The sequence below is a fragment of the Lichenostomus cassidix genome, chromosome 5, assembly GCF_008360975.1.
Source record: "Lichenostomus cassidix isolate B80296 chromosome 5, HeHo_3.0, whole genome shotgun sequence".
NCBI classification, from domain to species: domain Eukaryota; kingdom Metazoa; phylum Chordata; class Aves; order Passeriformes; family Meliphagidae; genus Lichenostomus; species Lichenostomus cassidix.
The window spans coordinates 14182432-14202848 of record NC_139486.1 but is presented as its reverse complement, the minus strand read 5'-3'; the positions used below and the strand labels follow the sequence as shown (position 1 = coordinate 14202848).

The following is a 20417-nucleotide window of genomic DNA, read 5'->3' as shown; positions in this document are numbered from 1 at the left end:
TTTGAAATTCCTTAGCAGGTCACGAACTATTCTGTGGCAGTATCACAGACTCAGGAAGCAAATTCAAGCCAATGGAAAGCAGTGTAAAAGGGCCACACATCAAAGTGAACCAAGTCAGGTCAAGCTTATTGACTCTAGGGAATTAGATCAATTTGTTTTACTGGCAGAAGCGCCAAAGGTGTAAATCAGAATAACAAAGCAGAGATGTTATTAAGCTCAAAAATCTTAGGCTGATATACAAGAGGTTAAAAAGGAAGTCATAACAACCTACCCTTGGCCAAGGCTATTCAGCTAAAACAAAGGAATATGCAGTTTGGGTGCATTGCTGGTCCGTGAGGTCAAGGAATGGATGCCACAGATTTGGACAGACTGTGCTAGTTGTCAGACAAAAGGCTTAGAGAGCTGGCTGAGCCCTCTCCCCCACAAGAGGTTAAGCAGGAAAACTTCCCAGTGATGAAAAATAAGGCCTCACTTGTTCCTGTTAGGTTAGCTGTTAGGGGAGCAGGACCCTGTGAAACTCAACATCCACATTCACTAGAGGAGACACGAAGAAAGGACATGGCCCTGCAAAGAGTGAGAGCTCTGACAGGAAAAGAATGGGTTTGCCATGGGCTGCAGAGAAAGATGTGTCTGACCAGAATATGCCCAGCCCTGGGTCCTCAAGGAAGGTGGACAGACGCCTAGGAAGCCTTCTGCCCTAAGCTCCCTTCACAGGCAGTGAAGGCAAATAAGCCTCTTCTGGAAGGCAATCTAGAGCACATAAACAAAGTTCCTAAATTAAATCCCTCTGTGGTGCCTCAAGGAGAATACAGAAAGCTCCTGTAGCGCTCCCTGGTGCTTTTAGTCTTAGCCCTAGGGTACTTTAGCAAACCCATTGAAGTATCAGGGTTTCAGCTAACAGAGACAACACGGACTGGAGTTAATTTGTTGTGGTCAGAACTATTTAAAATGTTTCCTAAATAGCAATATATGGTATATAACAACTTACCATCTTCAATCATCATTTATGCAAAAACACACAACCATCCACCCCTGCAAATTTTTAAGTTGCTGGGCAAGGGAAAGCACGTAGGAAAAGGAAATGGCTGCCACATCTAAAAATATTCCTGTTGATGCAATTAAAGGAAAATGATGTGCTTTTAAAATCTGGGAATGTTAAAGACATATGTTAGCACTAAGAAAGAAAAAAAAAACCTCCCACCATTTGCTCATACCAGAGAAGCAAACCACTTAAGAAACACTGTCCAAGAGCCTGCCTTCTGATAGAGCTGGACAACTGCACAGGATCTAAAAATGCTCTTCAAACACAAGTGTGAACTACAAACACCAGTGAGTCTCCTCTGCTCAGGCATCCAGCTGGCATCTGCAAGTCACATTTAGTCTGGCCTCTCGTCACGTGTGGGGCCAGAGCAATCCCCTTACAACTCCTGTGTCTCTTTCATTCATTCCTCCCGCCTGTTGGAAGAGGCGGCAGGTTTCTCTAACTAGTGTTATATTTTCCAAGGCAATTCCCAGGGTGCCTGTAACCTTGGCATTAGATAATAAACTCCTCATTTACTTCAGCTGCAAAATCCAAGGCTTCCCAACCTCCTTCTTTGTTCCATACCTCCTGAAAGAGGGATTTCTTAGCTGGATTCTCTCACTCCATCCTTCTACGAAATGTGGTATTTATAACCAATGCCAAAGAAAAGCTTTTTCTAGTGTCTCAGTTGGCTGGAAACACAAAGACATATTTTTGTCTAACTAGTATGAGCCACTTCCTGATCTCATTTACACCAGCACATATCCAAGTTGGTTAGAGAAATCACACTATGTAAAACCAGTCTCAGAGAGGTCACATTCTGGTTTTGAATATTAAAATTACTTGTTTGAAAGAACAGCTTTATTAAAATAACTAATGACTGTCTCCCGCCTCAAAACCAAGGACAAATTTTGGTAAGGAAGGAATGAATGATAATTTTAAACTGCAATGCAGTCTAACATCTGAATTTCCAGGAACCTTCTTATTTGTATATCTAGTTGCCTTGTAATCAAGTGATCTACTTTTAAAAATAAATAACCAATGTCGAGGCTTAAGTCTGCTGGTGGCTTCTCTGTGGCAGCTGCAGCTACAGAATTTCCAAATATACTCTAGATTTTGGAGAGACATTAGCAGTAGTTGTATCTTTATGACTATATAAGTATCTGAACTACATGCTCACAAAAGATGCCAGTTCAGGGGGGGTTTTGCTGCTTTTGAGGCTCAGGGTATTTTACTTCAAAAGAGCAAAAGTATCTATAGAGCAAGCAGGGTAATGGTACAAGCATCCCAATGTTGTTGTTCTCCCAGTGTGACCTGAAGTTAACTTTGTACAGTGGCACCCACGGAGGGAAAGCACACATCACTGTCAGGCTTCAGTTCTGGAGTGGTGTGTAGGTGTGGGAATTCATAGAAGGCAGCATTATAACGGAGGCAGACAGCAGAACCAATGTCATGAAAATTATTTGTATTTGCACAGGTAATTCCAGCCTATGAAGCTCCTGGAAGCCACTATGAGACAAAAACATATGTTTGGGATAGATGTGTCTATACATATATTTAAAATATCCCTTTGAGCATTTCTAGTGATTTGGTTAGTAAGAAATTGAATTCTTCTGCCCACCTGCAGATGCCTGCCCCTCAGCCATACCACATGGTCTAATCCTGTCTTTACCTGAGTTTTGAAGTGAATAAGTATGAACCTTTTCCAAAGTCTTTACTCAGAAAGAGGGTCAAAGGAGATTGCTGGTACTGAAAGATGAAGCAGGATGTCTTACACCAGCCTTTCAACTGTTCAAGCTGGAAGATTATTATGAGGCAAGAATGAATACCTGTGTGCATGAAAATTTTTCAGACAGTGGAACTGGCCACTGGCCACTCCCACCTCTGTGTTTCCCAGTTCTGCAGGCAGGGAAGGCAGCTCTGGGTCTCAATTAATGGTATTTCCTCCAACAAGGGTGCATGCACGCAATATTCCCTAACTCCTGGAATGGGTACTCTGCATTTCGTTATACAAGAACCACTAATGTGCTGAAAGATGAGGAACAATTCAAACTTTATATAGAGATGACCTAAAGTAATATTCACCAGGTCACAGCAAGCAGCCTGCAGTTATTTACAACAACACACTATAAAGGACCTTGTAAGAGTGTCCCAATTAACAGCTCATCTTGGGACTTGACAATTATTTGAAACAGTCAATTGACTGCCAGAACAGCAGTCCTCACTCTGCTTCCTTTGGCAGTCCTACCAGGTAAGCCCCATCCCTCAAGCAGCAAGTAGCAAACAATACCACACATTGGAGAAATTTGAACACCCACTCTTTATAAGTGTACCTGAGCTTCTTGTCTGATTCCTTCATATTCCACCCTCATTTTCTTCTGAGCATCCTCATCAACACTGGGGTCACCTATCCTGCTGAATAAGGAAGCAGCTTCCTCCAGCAGCCTTTCCAGCAGGACTGACTGATTTAGGACATCATTCTGCAAAACCTGAGCGTGGCTCAGCTGCCACTGCTTCTCCTTCAAGCCAAGCTGCAGCTCGATGTCAGGCTCCAAGGTCAGCCTCATGTTGTGAATCCACATGTAAAACTCATCTTGGGCTTTCAGGTACTCACTCCAGTGCAGCCAGACCCACTCAATGCGGCTGTTGGAGAGAGCAAGAGAGAGCAGTTAGATGAAATGATGATGGGAGCAGTGGAGACCAACAATCTCAAAAGGCCTTCAAAGCAGTGCATGAGGTTCTCAGCAATTTTAAGTTGCTCTGATTTCAGAGTCTGGATTCACTTCCCAGGTCCTCTCTGCTTTGGGGAGGAAGTACTCTGTAGAAACTCCCTGTGCCTGACCGATCTCCTCATTCCAGACCATGAGGAGGGTAGGCCAGGTTGTGAAGGCAGAGCACCTAGGTCTCACTGATCCTCTCTCCCTCTCTTTATATATTTATATTTAATATATTATATTTATATTAAATATATATTTAATATATTTCCTAAATATCAATATACTGTATATAATAACTTTTTTACCATCTTCAATCATCATTTAGGCTAAAACACACAACCATCTACCTCTCCATATTTTTAATTTCCTTGGCAAGGGAAAGCACAGTCCCCAAAATGCTCATGGGACTGGGATTAGCAGGGATTGCTTTCTACGATCCAGGCAGCAGAAAGAGGCAGGAAGCACTTTATGAAACCACTGGAAGAAACAACTGCCTCAACACACCCAAAACTATGTTTGTCTTACCTGTGACAATGAGTAATGTATATGGCTGTCTCTTCCCACAAGGCTTTAATGTCCTTTAGTTTAGAGAGAACCTCATGCTTCTTGTCCTCACCAATGCTGCGAAGAGCAGCATCTGCCTTCACAAGAACCAAGTCCATTTTCAAGCTGCCTTCTGGTTCCAGTGCACGTATTTTCTATGAGAAAAACAAATTATACTGAAAGCATAGAAAGAAAATAAGCATAACTGATGAAATGTAAACTTTGTTTTTACACAGGAATCATGAACTCATAGAATCATTTAGGCTGGAAAAGACCCTCATGATCATCAAGTCCAGAGGTTAACCTGACACTACCACGGAATGGAAATATTTGCATACATCACGGACAATTAACCCTTCCCACCTAACTCCCTACCACAAAGTTTCTCCTGAAAGGAAAATGTGAATGTTTCTTCAGACATGTTTATTCTTAAACATGGACTGAATTTAATCGAAAACCACGCAGCAGTTGAAGGACATATAAGTTAGCTACAAAAAAAGAGACCATTTTCTGTGAAATGCCTGTGGCTGTGTTTCCATTGCTGTTAGGAATTACAGCACAGTGTTGCCACAGGCCAGCTGTTCTCTCCCACCTGCCAAAGCACGGAGAGGCAACCTCCACAGGATACACTGCAACCTCTCAATTTTAAGCTCCACTATAAGAAATCATGAAGCATATTAAAAAGGCTTCCTACTGCAAATATAAGCTGTCTTAGAAAAGAAGCCAAGAGAAATTAACTAGTGGAATTTTCTGCCTGCTACCAAATTTTGCTTTGACCCTAAATTGCTAAATTATGAATTGGTGAAAATGTGTATCTTACACAAATAGGAATGCCAGGAACTGAAAGTTGAGTCACCTAATTTTAAGTATACAGAGATGGAAAAATCAGCACAAGTTCTGTACAATATAACAGATTAATTATGCCCCCAATTTGGATGTCAGTTTTCAACATTACTTTATCCAAACTTCTGACACTATCAAATTAGCTTTTCTGGCTGCTCTTCCATAAACTCCTGGAAAACTGCAGGCATTCAGGTTTGAAGAAAAAGGCTTCTATAATGAAAACACCAAGATGTTCAAAATCTGCAATTACTTTCGGTAAAATTAGGCCTATGGAACCTGACTTTAAAAAAAAAAATCTTGTCAGTTATTGCAAAGATGAGACAGGTAAAAGGCTTTTGGATTTCCTGTCTCACATTCTGGGAAAAGCCTGTTCTTTTGGCATGTAGGCAACACACCTGCACGTGATGTACAAACAGGTGTTTGCACAAGTGATTTACTATGAAAGGTGTGATTGACAGAATTCAGGGAAGCAGGGCAAAGGGCAGGGCAAAGCAAGAAAATACAAGCATAGCTATCATCCAACAAGAACAGTTTAAGAGTAAAGCTGTATTCTTAGCCTGATGTTTTTCCAGCAATTGGAAGCAAACAACAGCTGGAGAGAAAGCAGTGGCTGTACAGTCATTTTTCAAATCTGTTTTTTACATGATTTCTATCAGTGGCTGACATTTTCATTAACAAATTAACAGAAAATAAACCACAGGAAGGAAGCATGAAAAAAACTGGCAAGCCAGGTGCAAAAAAGGAACTGAAATTTGACCACTATATTTGAAAACAGCCAACAGGTAAAGCAGTGAGCACATCACGAGGAAATCTGAGCTGGAGACAGAAGCCAGGCCCAGATAGGAGGCAGGATGAAGGAGCAGGAGGTGGTTAAGATACACACAGGAAGACAGAACAGACACTTGTTAATCTTTGGAATGATAAATTTCCAAAGTCGGAGCTAAAAGAATCTCTTAACATGACTTTTTGCGTGTTACAGACCTCCTCTAAAGCCCACAGAAGTCAACAGGCTTCAGTTCAGGCCATATCCCATCACCACAAAGCTCCAGACCTTTCAACTTTTTATCTCTGCCATGACTGTACCCCCTCTGCCAAACTACCACTCTTCCACACAAGTTCCTGTGGGTTTTGCCTGTTTTTTGAGACTGTACACATCATAGTTTCCTAGACAAAAGGACAGGGTGAAAACAATTTAGGGTCAAAAAATAAAACTATAGACCAAGATAAAATGCTTCAGACTTTTATGACTGACATGCAAGTCTAGCCACCCCTCCATCATTCCATGAACCGTCTCTATATTATGCCAGAAGCAAGATCCATCCTCCAATTAACCAATTCTAAGGAGAAAGGCAGAAGACATCACTGTAAAATACCTCATCATCCATGTAACCCTGCAACCTTTTTTGTTAAACTTTAGAAGAGGCCAAACATAAGTAGACACACAAAAAGATAGACTTTAGGGTAAGTAACAATGGGAAAGATTTTGCCATTTAAATTAAAGAGCATATTACTTGGAATTAAAGGTAATAAAAGTATAAAAATAGTTTCAATGTTAGTCACAGACATATCACCACTCCCTCTGATCATAAATGGTACATATGGGACAAACAGGAGTGTTTCCTTCTCTGAAATTACAAGCCCTAGATAACATCTAATGAAACTGAAGTTAATGAATGCAAAGTCACTGTGAGAGAGCAAGCACAATCTGCAACAGGATCTCTGTGAGAAGAGTTATACAACAGATTAAGTAAAACCAGGAAAAAATGAGAACTTTTACCTTTTCATTAAACAGATCACAAAGGGGATCTGTAAACCCTCTTATCATCAGGGTTGATGGAAAAGGACAAAGGAATTACTCTAGAACAGTCCATTACCAGGACACTGCAATCATTCTCTAACAGTGCCAGAGCGCTGAACGAGATGGAACACTAATGTGACCTGATTCTCCTATATTATATGCTGGTTGTCTGCAAATTACTATGGTAATTGCAAGCAGCAACCAGAGCGTTCCAGGCTTGAGGAGAGTGTAAACATTTTAACCTGCCAAACCTGCTGCTAGTGTTCCAAATCAATCTGAAAAGCTTGGAAGCCTGTGGTATCGAATTGCCATCCTCTTTTTCTACATCTGTAAACATTTTGCAGATGGAAAAATTAGAGAGAATGTTGATGTGAACCCATCCACACAGGCCCAGTGCTCCAACAAGCAAGGGCAGCTGACAATTTCCTAATGGAAAACTCCCAAGCTCACAGCAATAACTGCTGTAAAAGGGGCAGCAGTGAGAGCCACCTCCGAATTCCATCACTCTTCCCTTACCTCAGTCTCTCTCAGTCTGGCTTCCAGGGCAGATCGAGGTCCTTTGGTGTTGTCATTGATCCTCAGTCTCTCTTGGATGGCCTTCATCCAAGCTTCTGCATTCTCCACGCTACTGTCAAATTCATCCTGTAGCTGCTGAGTCATTGCATTTGAAGAAGCTGAAAGGACAGGAAACAGGGAGGTAAGTAGGTTTTGAATATGACCTAAACAGGAATGAAAGGCAATCTGAAGGAGCAAGGGAGAAAAGCTAATGATGTTGAGGCTTTCCTCCAGTACCAAAAACTGCAGCAGTATTGCTGTTCAGCTGAGCACAGAGAACACATTCACACTGCAGCTTTCCCAAATGAAAACATACCAGGAAACAAAAAGAAGGTGGAGAACTGTGGGAGGCTCCATTACAGTAAACAGATTTAATTCAAAGCTTTTAAATGAGATTAATTTGGTGTTTGTGGTGTATTCCAGATTAGCTACACCAAACACAAACACGTTCTGTTTCTTCCCAGAGCCATGTCAGTATAAAACTCTCCCAATGCCCTTCCAGGCTCATGTACTGAGCATCTGAAACCAGGCTAACAAAGTACTTGGCACATACTTAACTTAAGAGGTGTATAAACCCTTCAAAGCTGCTGAGGGCAGGATCAGATGCTTAGACCCTCAGTTAACTTCTGCTAAGACTGTGCAGAGGATACCTGAATACACATGCAGTGAGCCTGGAATACACAGACAGTGGGAACTGGCCAACCATTTCCAAGGCAGATCACAAACAAGCCTTCACAGGGGAATATCAACACTGGTGGATGCCTTCTTTTGCTATCTCTTTTACTCCATAGCAGGCTCCAAGCTTTTAATTTTGCTCTCCCTCTCTCTTGTTGCCCATTTCCAATCAGCAGGAAGGGGTGACGGTTGGTTGCTCTGTTGATGTTTCTGTTTAGAGCACAATCTCCCCACTGCCCAGCCAGCCCCCTTTGTGCCTGTACAACAGAGGAGAGCCATCCCAGGCTCATCCCTAGGACTGCTGAACTAAACTTGACTAATAAGGACGAGCACAAAGCACCCTGTAGGTCAGCTCCACTGAAATGAACAGAGAGAGAGCCACTGACATTCAATGGGTTTGGATCACATCCTACAACTACTGCCAGCCAAGCAGCCAGTGTCTCGTGGAAAATAAAATATTCTTCCTCTTTGTTATTCATCACTGAAAGGTTTTTTCAGCACAAAGTTTGACTTAATTACTGAACCCAAGTTCACTATGCAGAATTCAGCTCCGCAGTAGCCCCTCAGTTTCCATGAAACAATTCATGTGGAAGAAAGTGCTGTATGTGAGAGGCAGAGCACAGCTCCTGGTGAAGCTGGACCAGTGGTGTTTTTCAACCTCCATAGCTCTCAGCAGCTCAGTCTTTACAAGGGAGAGCCTTCCTTCTGCTCACCAGCAGAAAGCTCCCCACCATCCTGCTGATGTTCCTCTCCACGAGGTAAAAGGATTCATGCAATATTAGAGGTCATTCCCTGCAGCTCCCAGGGCATTTTCTTCCACATCAGACCAGAGGAAACAAGATGTCAGCATTCACAACAGTCTGAATTTTTGCTTCCCAGCCACCAGCAGGCTTTCTATGCAACAGGTCCCAGAAGAGAATGAAAGAGCTGCACCTGCAGAGCAGCTACTGCTCTACCCATTGGGACAGCTAGAGCACAGGATGGGGTCAGACCTCCATGAGCAGATCAGTGGAGCTGCATTTCCATGAAGGAGGGAATTCCTCCTCCTGTCAGACAGGACAGAATCTGAGGCTGTAGCTCTCAGAACCTGAGAGCAGTTTTAAAAAGAGTGACCTCACCTTGAAAAGATTTAAAAAATAAAACAGGATGTACTGGATTTAGTGAGGGTGGTGTGGCATGGCAGCTACTCCCTCTCTAATATAAAAACTATGACAGGATATATAATTAAAGCTAAAATCATTGACTTACATCACAAGAGTCCTAAAGATGAAGCCAGCTAATAGAGTAATGTTATTCTCAGAGGATTGCTAGATAGCTGTGTCCTTCTCCAACTATGGCTGGTTCTGAACTGACATTTCTGAACTACAATAATGCAATTTTCAGAAAAGAGCACATATCTCATTGCAGCTGAGAAATCAACTCATTTTCACATTAGCATTTGTCATTATATCTGGCAGTTGTAGAGGGACTGTCCCCTCAAACTCTCCTTGTTACATATCTACATTTCTAGGCAAGCAGTTTCTGATTGCCCAAGTATGAGCTGTGGTGATTCCAGTTATGCTATTGTGAAACAAAAGCTCACAGCACATTTGCTGGATGGACACTGACGAGAAGTGGCATTCATTTCCTAGGAGACTTCTATTCCTGGCAACATCCATATCACATTTAAATTTGGCTTCTGTACTCCAGTCATAGAGTAGCCAATAGTGAACACAATGTTATCCCAGTCCTATTTTTTACAAAGAGTTGAGGGCAATCTAACATGGTTAAGAAGCAGTGGAAAACCAACAGTCATCCAACAGGAAGAAAACTCCACTCACACTCTGCCCTCATGCTGCTCTCCTCTGAGCACAAGGAATTTCTGTCAAGCCTTAGTTACACAGCCCTCCCCATCCCACACACTGTCAATCCTCGTAAGCAGTCAACACAGGAAACCACAAAAAAAGTTATTTCACTACTAAGATCACCAGCTTGCAAAGGAAGAAAAACACTTTGCTACTCCAGCTACACGCATAACATCACAGGCTGATTTTGACCAAGCAATTCCTATTTAAAGTACCACCAAAATGACTAAATTTAGCATGGACTCCATGCACAGGTGGATTTCATAGCAGTTACAACCTGCAATACCTGACATGGATCTGGGCTGCCTTTTGAGACCTGCTGTCCTCCCTCCACGCAGGGCAGCCAGATGCTGGCTGAGGCAATCAGCTACAGCACCAGAATTTTGTTCTGGAACCCTTCCCAGGCACTAACAGCATGATTGATATCTGCAAGGTGAAAATGTGATTTCTGACTTACTGTCTGCTTGGAAGGAAAAACAACTATTGACTATTTGAGATATGACAAACCTATAACTCCTCTGCAAATTCTTCTAAAGCTGGGATTAACGATTAGTGGATAAAAGTTAATGAATCAACAGCATTCACCCCATTTCTGTTGCATCATTGGGACGAAATGATTGAGCAATACTTCTGAACATGAAATTGAGCAATACTTCTGGACCCTGATCAGTACAAAAGGGACAAAGGAGACATAGCAGCTCCTGGAACAGACCTAAGCTGTAGAGCTGTGCAAAGCCATCATTCACACCAACCTGTAACAGCAGCAGACCATTAGGACCACCTGTACCATGGTGCACAGACCCTAGCCCAGGCTCAGTCTCTGGGACTCACTGTGCCAGGGAAAGTCTTCCCTTAATTGCCAGTGCGATCCTCTGAGCAATTTGGACAAAATTGTTTTTCTCAGGTATTTTCAAATGCATCCAGCTGTTCAAAACTGCTTTTCATTTAATGCCACTTGAATCGGTATATTAATGCATCCTGTGGAAGGTGCATTTACACTGTAGAAAGCACTCACCATCTCTATACATGTTACTAAATGAGGGCAATAACTATGCATAGGAAATTCCAGCATAGGTAATGAGATGCTGAGCAAAACCAAGTTTTATTTGGCCAAATGTAGGAACAGTTTCTTGGTAGACGTAACAAAGAATCATATTTCAGGGTGTTGAACAGAACTGACCCAGGACAGCTCCTGCAGTATATCCACAGGTTATAAAAAGCACATTTTAGGAATAGGAAGCTGTAAGACACAGATTAGCTGCAGAAACCTGCAGCTGAACCTCTCGCACAACACTAGTCTTCCTACCTTCTGTGAATCACCCCCCATGACCCCCAAAGCACCGCCTGCCAGTGTCTGGGTAGGCACACCTGCTTCAGCCACAGAGGGACAATGCCTCAGCCCTTGCCCAGCTGCTCTGCCAGACCCATTGCACACCCACAACACAGCCAGGGCTTGCACTGGTTTGTCTGAGGCTCAGTTATGTGCACGGAATACCTGCACCTTTGGAAGAGGGAAAGGTGAACAGCTGACATGGCACACACTTGTCTCAAGTCAGCATCACTGCTCTCCTCCTCTCTCATCCAGGCATGAAACCATTTAGCAAGGAGGGAAGTTAGAGAACTGCAGCATATCACCTCTTCCCAAAATCCTGGAGGAGAAGAGGCAGCTGGAAGGATGCTAGGGGCACACACTCTGTATCCCCAGCTCACCCACAGGCTGAATACCCCACCACAAATTAATGAGATCCAATGCAAAAGCAAGCTGGATTTTCCTTTTAAAATCTGCTCCATTTGTGTTGGCCTGGGCTGAAGAGATGCAGAGGCAGCTTTGTTTTAACTGTGATCTTCAAGCCATCTCGCTGAGAGAGCAGATAAATGAATTAGCTGACTGCTAATTTGAGGCCTTGGAGCCACTATGGGGACATGTCTGGGTTTCCACGGCAGACCCTGACACAGAGACAGGCAGAGGTCACCCCTCCTGTGACCCCCATGGAACTCCCAGAGCCAAATTTCTCTGTGCAGTTCTTCCCTAAGTACAGCCACCGTAGGAGCCTTGCTAGTGCATCTAATAACTCTTCCGGGACATTGCAAGATTTACTTATTTAGTATTTGTAATACACTACTGATAGCTTTTAAAATTATTTTGCAAGTGCGGTGTCTTTTTCTTAGCATTATCCTATTATTTTGCAATATTTCCTAACGTACTATTTTCTCTCTGCCAGTCATACTGGGGCTGGGTTTTTTTGTTCTTTTAAAAAAAAAATTTAAATCTCTTAAACGTTTCTTACAACCACTCCCATTTTACACATTCTTTTAAACCCTACATTTATAGAACACAGGCTTTTAAATGGTTTCAATATGTCTTGGATTCTTACATTCACATACTACTTGACTAGTTTCCAGAACCCAGTTCTTACAAAAATAAAAGTACGAAAACGCTCCAGGAAAATTCAAACCACTCACCATTAGGGAGACTATTTTCCAATTATTGAAATACTTCAAACTTTTCGGTAACCCTTTTCATTTAGTTCTAGGACTGAATGTGAAATAAAAAAGATTTAAAAAAACCCAAAACCTGAACTGAATCAAATTTTAGACAAATGTCTGAGTGTGGAAGCAATTTTGGTTCTGGGAATTGTATCTGGGATAATTTAGTAACTTTTCAGCTTCCCCAGATACTATAAAGAGAGCTCTGAGGAGGCCCAGAGCTGGGAGCTCTGAGTGTCTGCTTCAGATTGGAGCAGAGGTCAGGAGTTGGCACAGACCACAGAGGCACAGAGAACTGCCCCTTGTCTTTCCAAAGCTGAGTATTCTTGGTCTACTGCAGGAGGAGCTATTGTGAATTTTGAATCCAGCCAGCCTTCCCAGCGTTCCTGAAACCCTCCAGGACAGCAGCTACACCCATGCAGAGCCTAGTTAAACTGCCCAAATAGGTGCAGAAGCTCTCAAGGTTTCAAATAAAATGTGTAGTTATTCCCAGCATAATCTTTTAGAGGTTCAAAACATTAATCTTACCACCTTGGCCATCTTCCAACACAGCCCTCTCCTGTGTTATTGGCAGTGAATGTTTATGACAGTCAGCAATTGTTTGTCCTAATTAACGAGCTGGAGTATGAATAGGGTTTTTGGAATAAACACATCTGTATCCTCATTACAAGCAACCCCTTCAACCAAGGAGTGCCAACATTCTGAGTACATACAGCACTCATCCCTAGCACTTCCCCTCCCTTACAAAACAATCCATAGGAACCCTATGGCTAAGGCAAGACATTCTGCCACAACATGATCACACCTGACAATATTCTCTTTGTTATCAAAAACTGAAAAGCAGAGACATGTTCTGTGCAGGCTAACTCTCAAAAAAAAGCCTGATTTTTTTCAGCCATTTGTTTAAAGATTCATTTCAGACTTTAGTGAGAGCCAGTACAAGCAGGGTATCTTTTTGTTTTCTAAGACTGCTGGGGAAAATATATCATTCCCAGGTCTAAAAAGCCATTTCCTTAAAAAAAAGAGATTGAAATTTAAAAATAATTTTATATCCAAATGGTATCATAGCATACAAATAAGGCAGAATTGGGTCCTGGGGCCATCATCCCTTCTAGGAAATGATAATCAGTAGATCTGATCACAGCATTTTTATTTTTTATTTGGAAATAAAAAGAGTAAGTGAGGACTCTTAATTACAAATGTCTCCCCATTCCATACACTCCACACAGAAGCATTCACATTTCCAGGTCACTCCAGGAGACAGGTTGGTCTACCATGATCCCATTAGATAAGTAAAATGCAGGGTTTAGTTCTGGTCTAGAATTTTTTTTACCATCAAGGAGACAGAGCATCTGTATTAGATAGCTGTCTGGTTTGGATTTTGAATTTCTATCCCCACATTACTGAGGTAGAAACAATCTTTAGAGCATTTATTCAGTCAGCCCCCCAGGGAAGTAAGACTATCCTATCCCTTTTACAGATAACAACTTGGGTTCAAAGGCTCTTTGTTTCTTGCCTCTAAGCAATAAGGAAACACTTGAAAGGACAAGAACAAAGTCGAAGATTCTGTTAATAAATGCTGCAGAGAGTGATTTTCAACCATTTCTAATCTGTACCACTTCAAGTGTCCCTGCTAAGATGCAGATATCTTTTTGGTGACTTCAAATTTAATGACAAGAGGCTTCATTTTCCTAGTTACCATTCACAGACACTTGTGTGTCTGAGAAACCACAGGTTAAACACCTCTGCTCTACAACTTCAGCAGGGATTCTTCAGGTCCAGGGAATCTGATGGGGAAATTACCCCTGAAAGATATCTGTGGGTTTACCAGCAATCTACATCTTGAGCAGCAGGGGACAAGTTCCCAAGTAGCTTTGGTTTCAGCTTTTGTCAGCTCTCTGAGTTTTACCACCAGTCAGACAACAAAAAAGCCCTGCAAGCCAACAGCATTAGTTTTGCTGTCTCTGGAGACTAGAATTTATGTATTTAATTATCTCCCACTTGTCCTCCACAGACTGTGTGATCCCTCAGTACTGGGTGCCAGTCACAGCACTGATATACTGACTAATAAACCTCTGTGGTATCTGCCCCTTGGCTAGAGATCAGTGAACAATTCAGAGGAATAACATATCTGATAAACCATTCCTCTTTTGCTGGTCATATTATTGTGTACAGACAACCTCATTTTCTCAAAGGTGTGGTTATCCCTAACTATTTGCCAAATATACTTTGCAAATTAGTTTTGCTCTGCACACTATTCCCAAGTAGTTCTTCCTGGCAATCCTTAACACGCCAGCTGTGCTGCTTAGCTTTGCTTGGCATCACAGCCCTAGTGAGAAATTGCCTGTCTTCCATGGCCAGCTGGGAACAGCTCTCCTTGTTTATGTGCAGTTTGTCACACGGCAGCTCCCAAGGGCCAGTGTCACAATCAGGACTCCAGGGTGTTAAGCCACATACGAGGAGTGTGCTGGCACAGCACCCTCGGTGAGCAGGAGTGCCCTACAGTTAAAAGGATAATACCTCTGTCCCCAAGAGATTACAGAAGACAAGTGACAAGTCAGAAGGGGTTTGGCAATGAAAACAAGGCATTGGTGTGTACTCAGGGGCACAGAGCGATGGAGGGAAGGAAGGGCTGTCAGGGCCTTCAGCTGCATTGCCACCACTCTGTGCAAGCAGCAGTGCTTCTACCACCCATGTCCTCTGCCCAGCCCTTGGAACCAGAGATACTCAGCAAGAGATCCCCAAGCCCAGCTGGAGCATGTGGCCTCAGCACGGGCAGGATCTCACACCAGGAGAGGAGATTCACTGTGCTGAACCCTCAGCTGTCAGTGGGACACCCTGAGGTGGAAGCCCTGAGATTCCCTTGGAATCAGTGCAAGAGAGGGACACTTGCAAGCAAGGACTTGCACCAGAGGTGGGATAATTAACTTTCTTCAGGAATCCCATGTTCTGAAGAGGTCTGCTGTTGTAATATGGGTGCTCAGGGGTACAGGATGTCAATCTGTCTCTAAGTCTGCATTCTTTCCTATTCCACATCACTGCTTCCACATATGGATCTAGGGGTCCAATTTTTTCCCCTTACACAAATAATTTTTTCCCCTTACAAAATCAGTGTTGAAATCTCATTTGACCATCACTCAAATGTCTCTGTATCTGAGTGAGCGATAGTGTGCAACCTGAGGCACTAACCACATGGCTTTTAAACTAAGAAATCTCTAAAATCAAGAATTTACTGGAAATATTTCTTAGAAACAAAGTCACTTGCAAGTACTTTACAAGTATGCTCTAAGGGCACAATGCTTGTTGTCACATTTAGAATAGCTGAAGGACTAGCTCTCCAAAACATAAGATTTCTCAGATTTCCTTCAAAACATTATCAATTCAGTTATGGTAATGAGCTATTTATATGGTGAAAGTGAGACTTATGGAATTGAAGAAAAGTAGCAAGTAGGACAATACTAATTTTAGATACTAAAGCTGTTGATTAAGAGTTATTTTCTTGGGATCAAAGCATATGGTTATGGGAAAATAAGCAGATTTTAATTTGCATGGAACAGAAAGATCTGTTTATATAAAGAAAGAGAAAAATGACCCGTGAAAGACATAAACACTTGAAATGCTGTCAAGAACATACAGGAAGCTATATCTAAACAGTAAATAGCTATACGTAAACAGTCAGCACTCTGGACATAATTAAAAGCAGTATTTGCATTAATCTTATAATGTCAGGCTTTATATTGCAAAACATCAGCTTTGTGTTCAGACAAACCCACGGGCAAACAAGGCCTGCCTGTGCCCCAAACAAAATGCACTACTGGAACCATCAGCAACCTCATCCCCAAGCTCAGAAACAAAGTAGACCACTGCAAAATGGTGGTTATGAATTAATTCTGAGTGGCTGAGAACACTTTGGGAATTGATTAAAACAGGCTGCTTTCCCGTGACTCATTTTTGCCTGAACTATTGCATTTTCCCCGTCTCAGTCACCCTCCCACAGTGTGTGCTCGCCAGGCACTGTGGGTTAAAGAGCATCACATCTGTGGTTTCAGCTGCACAGATCCCTGCACAGGCTGCAAACAGCCCAGCACTGCCACGGCTCTGCCACTCTGAACGCTCAGACTGCCTTTTTAGCAGTCTTTTTAGCCAGGCTTCGGACTGCAGTCCTGTAGTTCACAAACCCAGAGGGCATCTGAACCTCCTCCTACTGCGATTCATCAAACCTAAAGCAAAGAGTGAAGCGGCAGCAGGATCCAGCAGTGAGCAGCGTTTGTCAGCAGTCATCCTCCAGCGAGGAGGACCAGAGGGTTATTTAAAGCTGTGATCACAGATAATTACCGCGCTGAGCAGCACAAGCAAAGCCAACGTTTTTTCTTCTCACTCGTACATTATCCTCTAGCAACTGCCTTTTAGAAATGGAGTACTACAAGAAACCAAAGCTCTTTTTCCCTGCAAACGTCCGAAGAGATCAGGCAGCTCTGCTCTATTTGGACCCCAAGGGGGCCTCAGGGCGTGCTGCTTCTCAGCAAGTTTGAAAATTCCACCCTAAATATTATGGGACATATCCCTGGGGCTGCCAGAGAGCTAACTCAGAGATACATTTAGAGCAACAGGGGTTCATATCAGCCAAGGATTTGTACACACACACTGGCAGATGTGTAACAGCACTACCTATTCTTAAACACTTGAAAGAAGGAAAAGGTATAAAGCTATGGATTTGTTTGACCCAAGTAATATATAATTCTTCTACAAGATGTAATATACATCATGGCACAAACTTAACTTTGGTCTATAGGAAATAAAAGTATTTCCTTAGTAGTTTCCAAAGCCCTTTTCTAAGATAACACAAACACTTGCTGTATTTTAAAGGCACTTCATACCACTGAAATTTGTTTTGCTATTTCCCTTTGAATTTACAGATCAGTGCTCAGCAGGTACCTTGCAAAAGGTTGATTCAGAAAACAGGAGAAGCTGGTTATCATCTTCCTGAAGGAAAATGTGGCTGACTCTCATAAGGACCACTGCTGAACCACCACACAGCACAGCCTCCAATGACCTTGTTTGAATTCAGTGAGCACAGCACAAGCAACAGCATTTGTGCAATCTACACTCCCTACCTGAAAAAAAACTCTTAATTTCTTCAATCCCCTTTTTTACCTATTGCATACCCCCAGGTCATGTTTCAACAGTTACATATGGGACCTTAAATCCACACTGTTTCACAAACTTCAGGGAAAGGACCTCAGCAGTCCCAATTCGGCAAACATTTTGCCAGCTGTAAAAGCTGATATCATGTCTTGAGCACCAGCAACACTCCCAAGCTCCCAACAGACACTCTCTATTAACTTCACCGACTGTCCCTTATCTCCAGCCCTTCTGGTGCACACCACAGTGGGGATATTTTGGCTTCCTTTCTCCTGCTTTACATGAAGAAGTTCCCCATCCTGGCCTGCAGCTCCCAAAACAATTTATCAGGCCTTATTTCATTGCACTGGGTGCTCACCCTTGGGCCCTCCCATGCTTTCCCCCAGCAGCCCGTGGTGCTGGCACCAGGCGGGAGGAAAAGCGCGCCAATGGGCTGCCCTGGTGCCTTCAGCAGCTGGGTGCTGCCGGAACCCCCAGTCATGGCTCTCCCACAGCAGGACACTGATTTCTATTTCCCTCTCCACTAGAATTCAAATCCTTGAAATTTCAAGACACCCGGTATCTTTAACACTTCCGTATCTCTGGCAAATTTAGCGAAATGCAGAAAATGAGCGCAGAAGTTATTAGCAGCCAAAAGATACAGACACACTGCCTGGTCACAGCCATCTCACTACATTATGAAATAAAAGTAACCTTGTAAAAAAACCTTACCAAAATCCTGGGAAATCTGGTAAAAAGGGTAGGTAAAAGTCTGTGGTGATTCAAAAGTTCCCTGATGAGTTCCCAGCACGGCAACCACAATCCAGCCTGGCCTCCACTGGGCGTTAGAACAGAGATTCGGCACAGTTGGCAGCATGAGCAACTCTGGCACGAAGAGAAACCAGTGGCTTCCTCCTTACTAATGCAGGAGGAAGCACAGAACTTCCTCTCTGCCTCCTCCCGTGCTGTGGGAGTGAAAGAGGGGATGGCAACCTAAATATATATCAGTGCAGATAAAAAAAAAGAAAGAAAAGAAACCCAGTGCAGGTCATGTTGCCACTGTTTAAAACGTAGGTGAGATTTAAATAGCAATAATCCCCAGAAACTATCTAGTTCAGGTCATCAACTAACAAGCTGGTTAATTCCTGTAAGGATTAATGCTTGAAATTATTATGCCTGACAGATGTTTGCTGAATGGGAATTAGTTAAGAATACACAGGATGAAGACCAGCAGTAAGTAAAAGTGCAGAGAGGTACGTCAGAGCTGAGATCTTTAGAAATCATTAACTCATCCTCTAACACAATAATAATTCTCCCTTATCTTCCACTTCCTTTTTTACTCTCAAGGTCTCTAGCAGGAGATTCCCTTCACAGACTGACACACTAATCTAGATCCTGCTCTCAGTTACAATTGTGCAAGACGAAAAGGAGGTTATTTTCAGGAAATACCTCTGCTCCACAATTTGGCCAAATGGAATACACTCTGTAAGAATTAGCTGTCTCTCGTGATGGAGCACATGATGAATTCTCCTTTCCTGATTCCCCAAAACTATTGGAAAATATAAAGAAGCATTCTCCCTTGATTAACTGAGATCCTGCTAGGTATATCTGCTTTCAGACATCCAATAAACCCCACTGGTTTGGTCTACCCACCCTCCTACCATTTGCAGCATCCTAATGGTGTAGATCTAATGCATTCCAGGACCAAAACAGATGCCACTTACTCAAGCTGGTGTAAATCCAAAGCAAGTCCATAAGGCCAACACTCTCTAGTTTTTCAGTTGCTGTGTGTCAAATTTGTACTACACTGAGCAGCATTTCTAGAATTACAACAAAAGTAGGGAGGAGAGGTGGAGAAATCAGTGAAAGCAAAACGTGGGGGAAAAAGTTGGTTCGAATTCTACCTCCAAATTAGAAGATAGATACAAACAGGGAGAAAACTGTGAGCCTCTCCACTCATTTTGTAATCAGGCAGCACAAGGGAATAGCATGGGGAAAAACTGAAGAGAGGAATGAAGATGGATGAAAATCTAGGTGGAAGAACAACAATGGAATAGAAACTGTTGCTCAAGCTAACCCTGTGAAATTGCTAATACAGACAATTAACTGAAGACCAGTAGCCTGAGTGAGTCTGTGACTCCCATGTGCAATGGTGACCTCAGCACAGCCAACCAAATACAGAATTTTGCCACCAATGGTGAAAAAGAGCCCAAGGCACAGAAGAGGAAGAACATCTTAAGAGTTAGCAATGCTGACAGTACCTCTAGAGAGGGAACTGATATACCAGGTATTTTCCAACTGTCTTGTTAGCCTTTTGCTAACATGAAGAATCCTTAGAAACAACATGAACATCTCAAAACACATCAGCGAGCAGACTAAACTATATGGTGCCTGGGGGATTGTAAACTGGAGATTGGTCCACTTATCTGAAAGTCACATCAGGGTTGGTTTAGAATTGTGTTGTTTGCATGGTGGCATTTTAAATGCCTATAAGTGAACCACTTCACCGCTTTTCTCTTTTTCTCTCTCTCCTGTGGTATATCCATAGTCACTGCAAACTTGCCATAGTTTGCATACAAAAACATAAAGAAATAAAAAAGCACTGAAACTAGTAGTAGTGAGGAAGTAGAGCATATGTGGCTAACATCAGCTATGCACAGCAGCTTCTACAACAGGGTAAGAATCACTCTCTTTGGATGACCAATCTCAAAAGCAAAGGAGCTCCCCTGGTGAGTACAGACAGCCACAAGTTAGAGGCAGCAATGAGAGGATCAAACTAACAGTGAAAAATACAGCATTTCCTACAAAAATTT

General features: G+C 42.6%; 1 protein-coding gene across 4 annotated transcripts in view; it reads right to left on the bottom strand.

Annotated features, from left to right (window-relative positions):
• Window positions 1-20417, bottom strand: part of SYNE3 (spectrin repeat containing nuclear envelope family member 3) — a 65373-nt gene that overhangs the window by 35446 nt on the left and 9510 nt on the right. For 2 of the 4 annotated variants that reach the window (XM_085061463.1, XM_085061464.1), the window contains exons 2-4: window positions 7439-7596; window positions 4264-4436; window positions 3355-3664 (exon numbers count right to left, since the gene is read on the bottom strand). In XM_085061463.1, the coding sequence (XP_084917589.1) occupies window positions 3355-3664; window positions 4264-4436; window positions 7439-7582 (627 nt within the window). In that variant the 5' untranslated portion in view covers window positions 7583-7596. Of the gene's footprint in view, window positions 1-3354; window positions 3665-4263; window positions 4437-7438; window positions 7597-10282; window positions 10431-18336; window positions 18556-20417 lie in introns of those variants that run through there. The other 2 variants (XM_085061461.1, XM_085061462.1) reach the window with 2 other exon arrangements.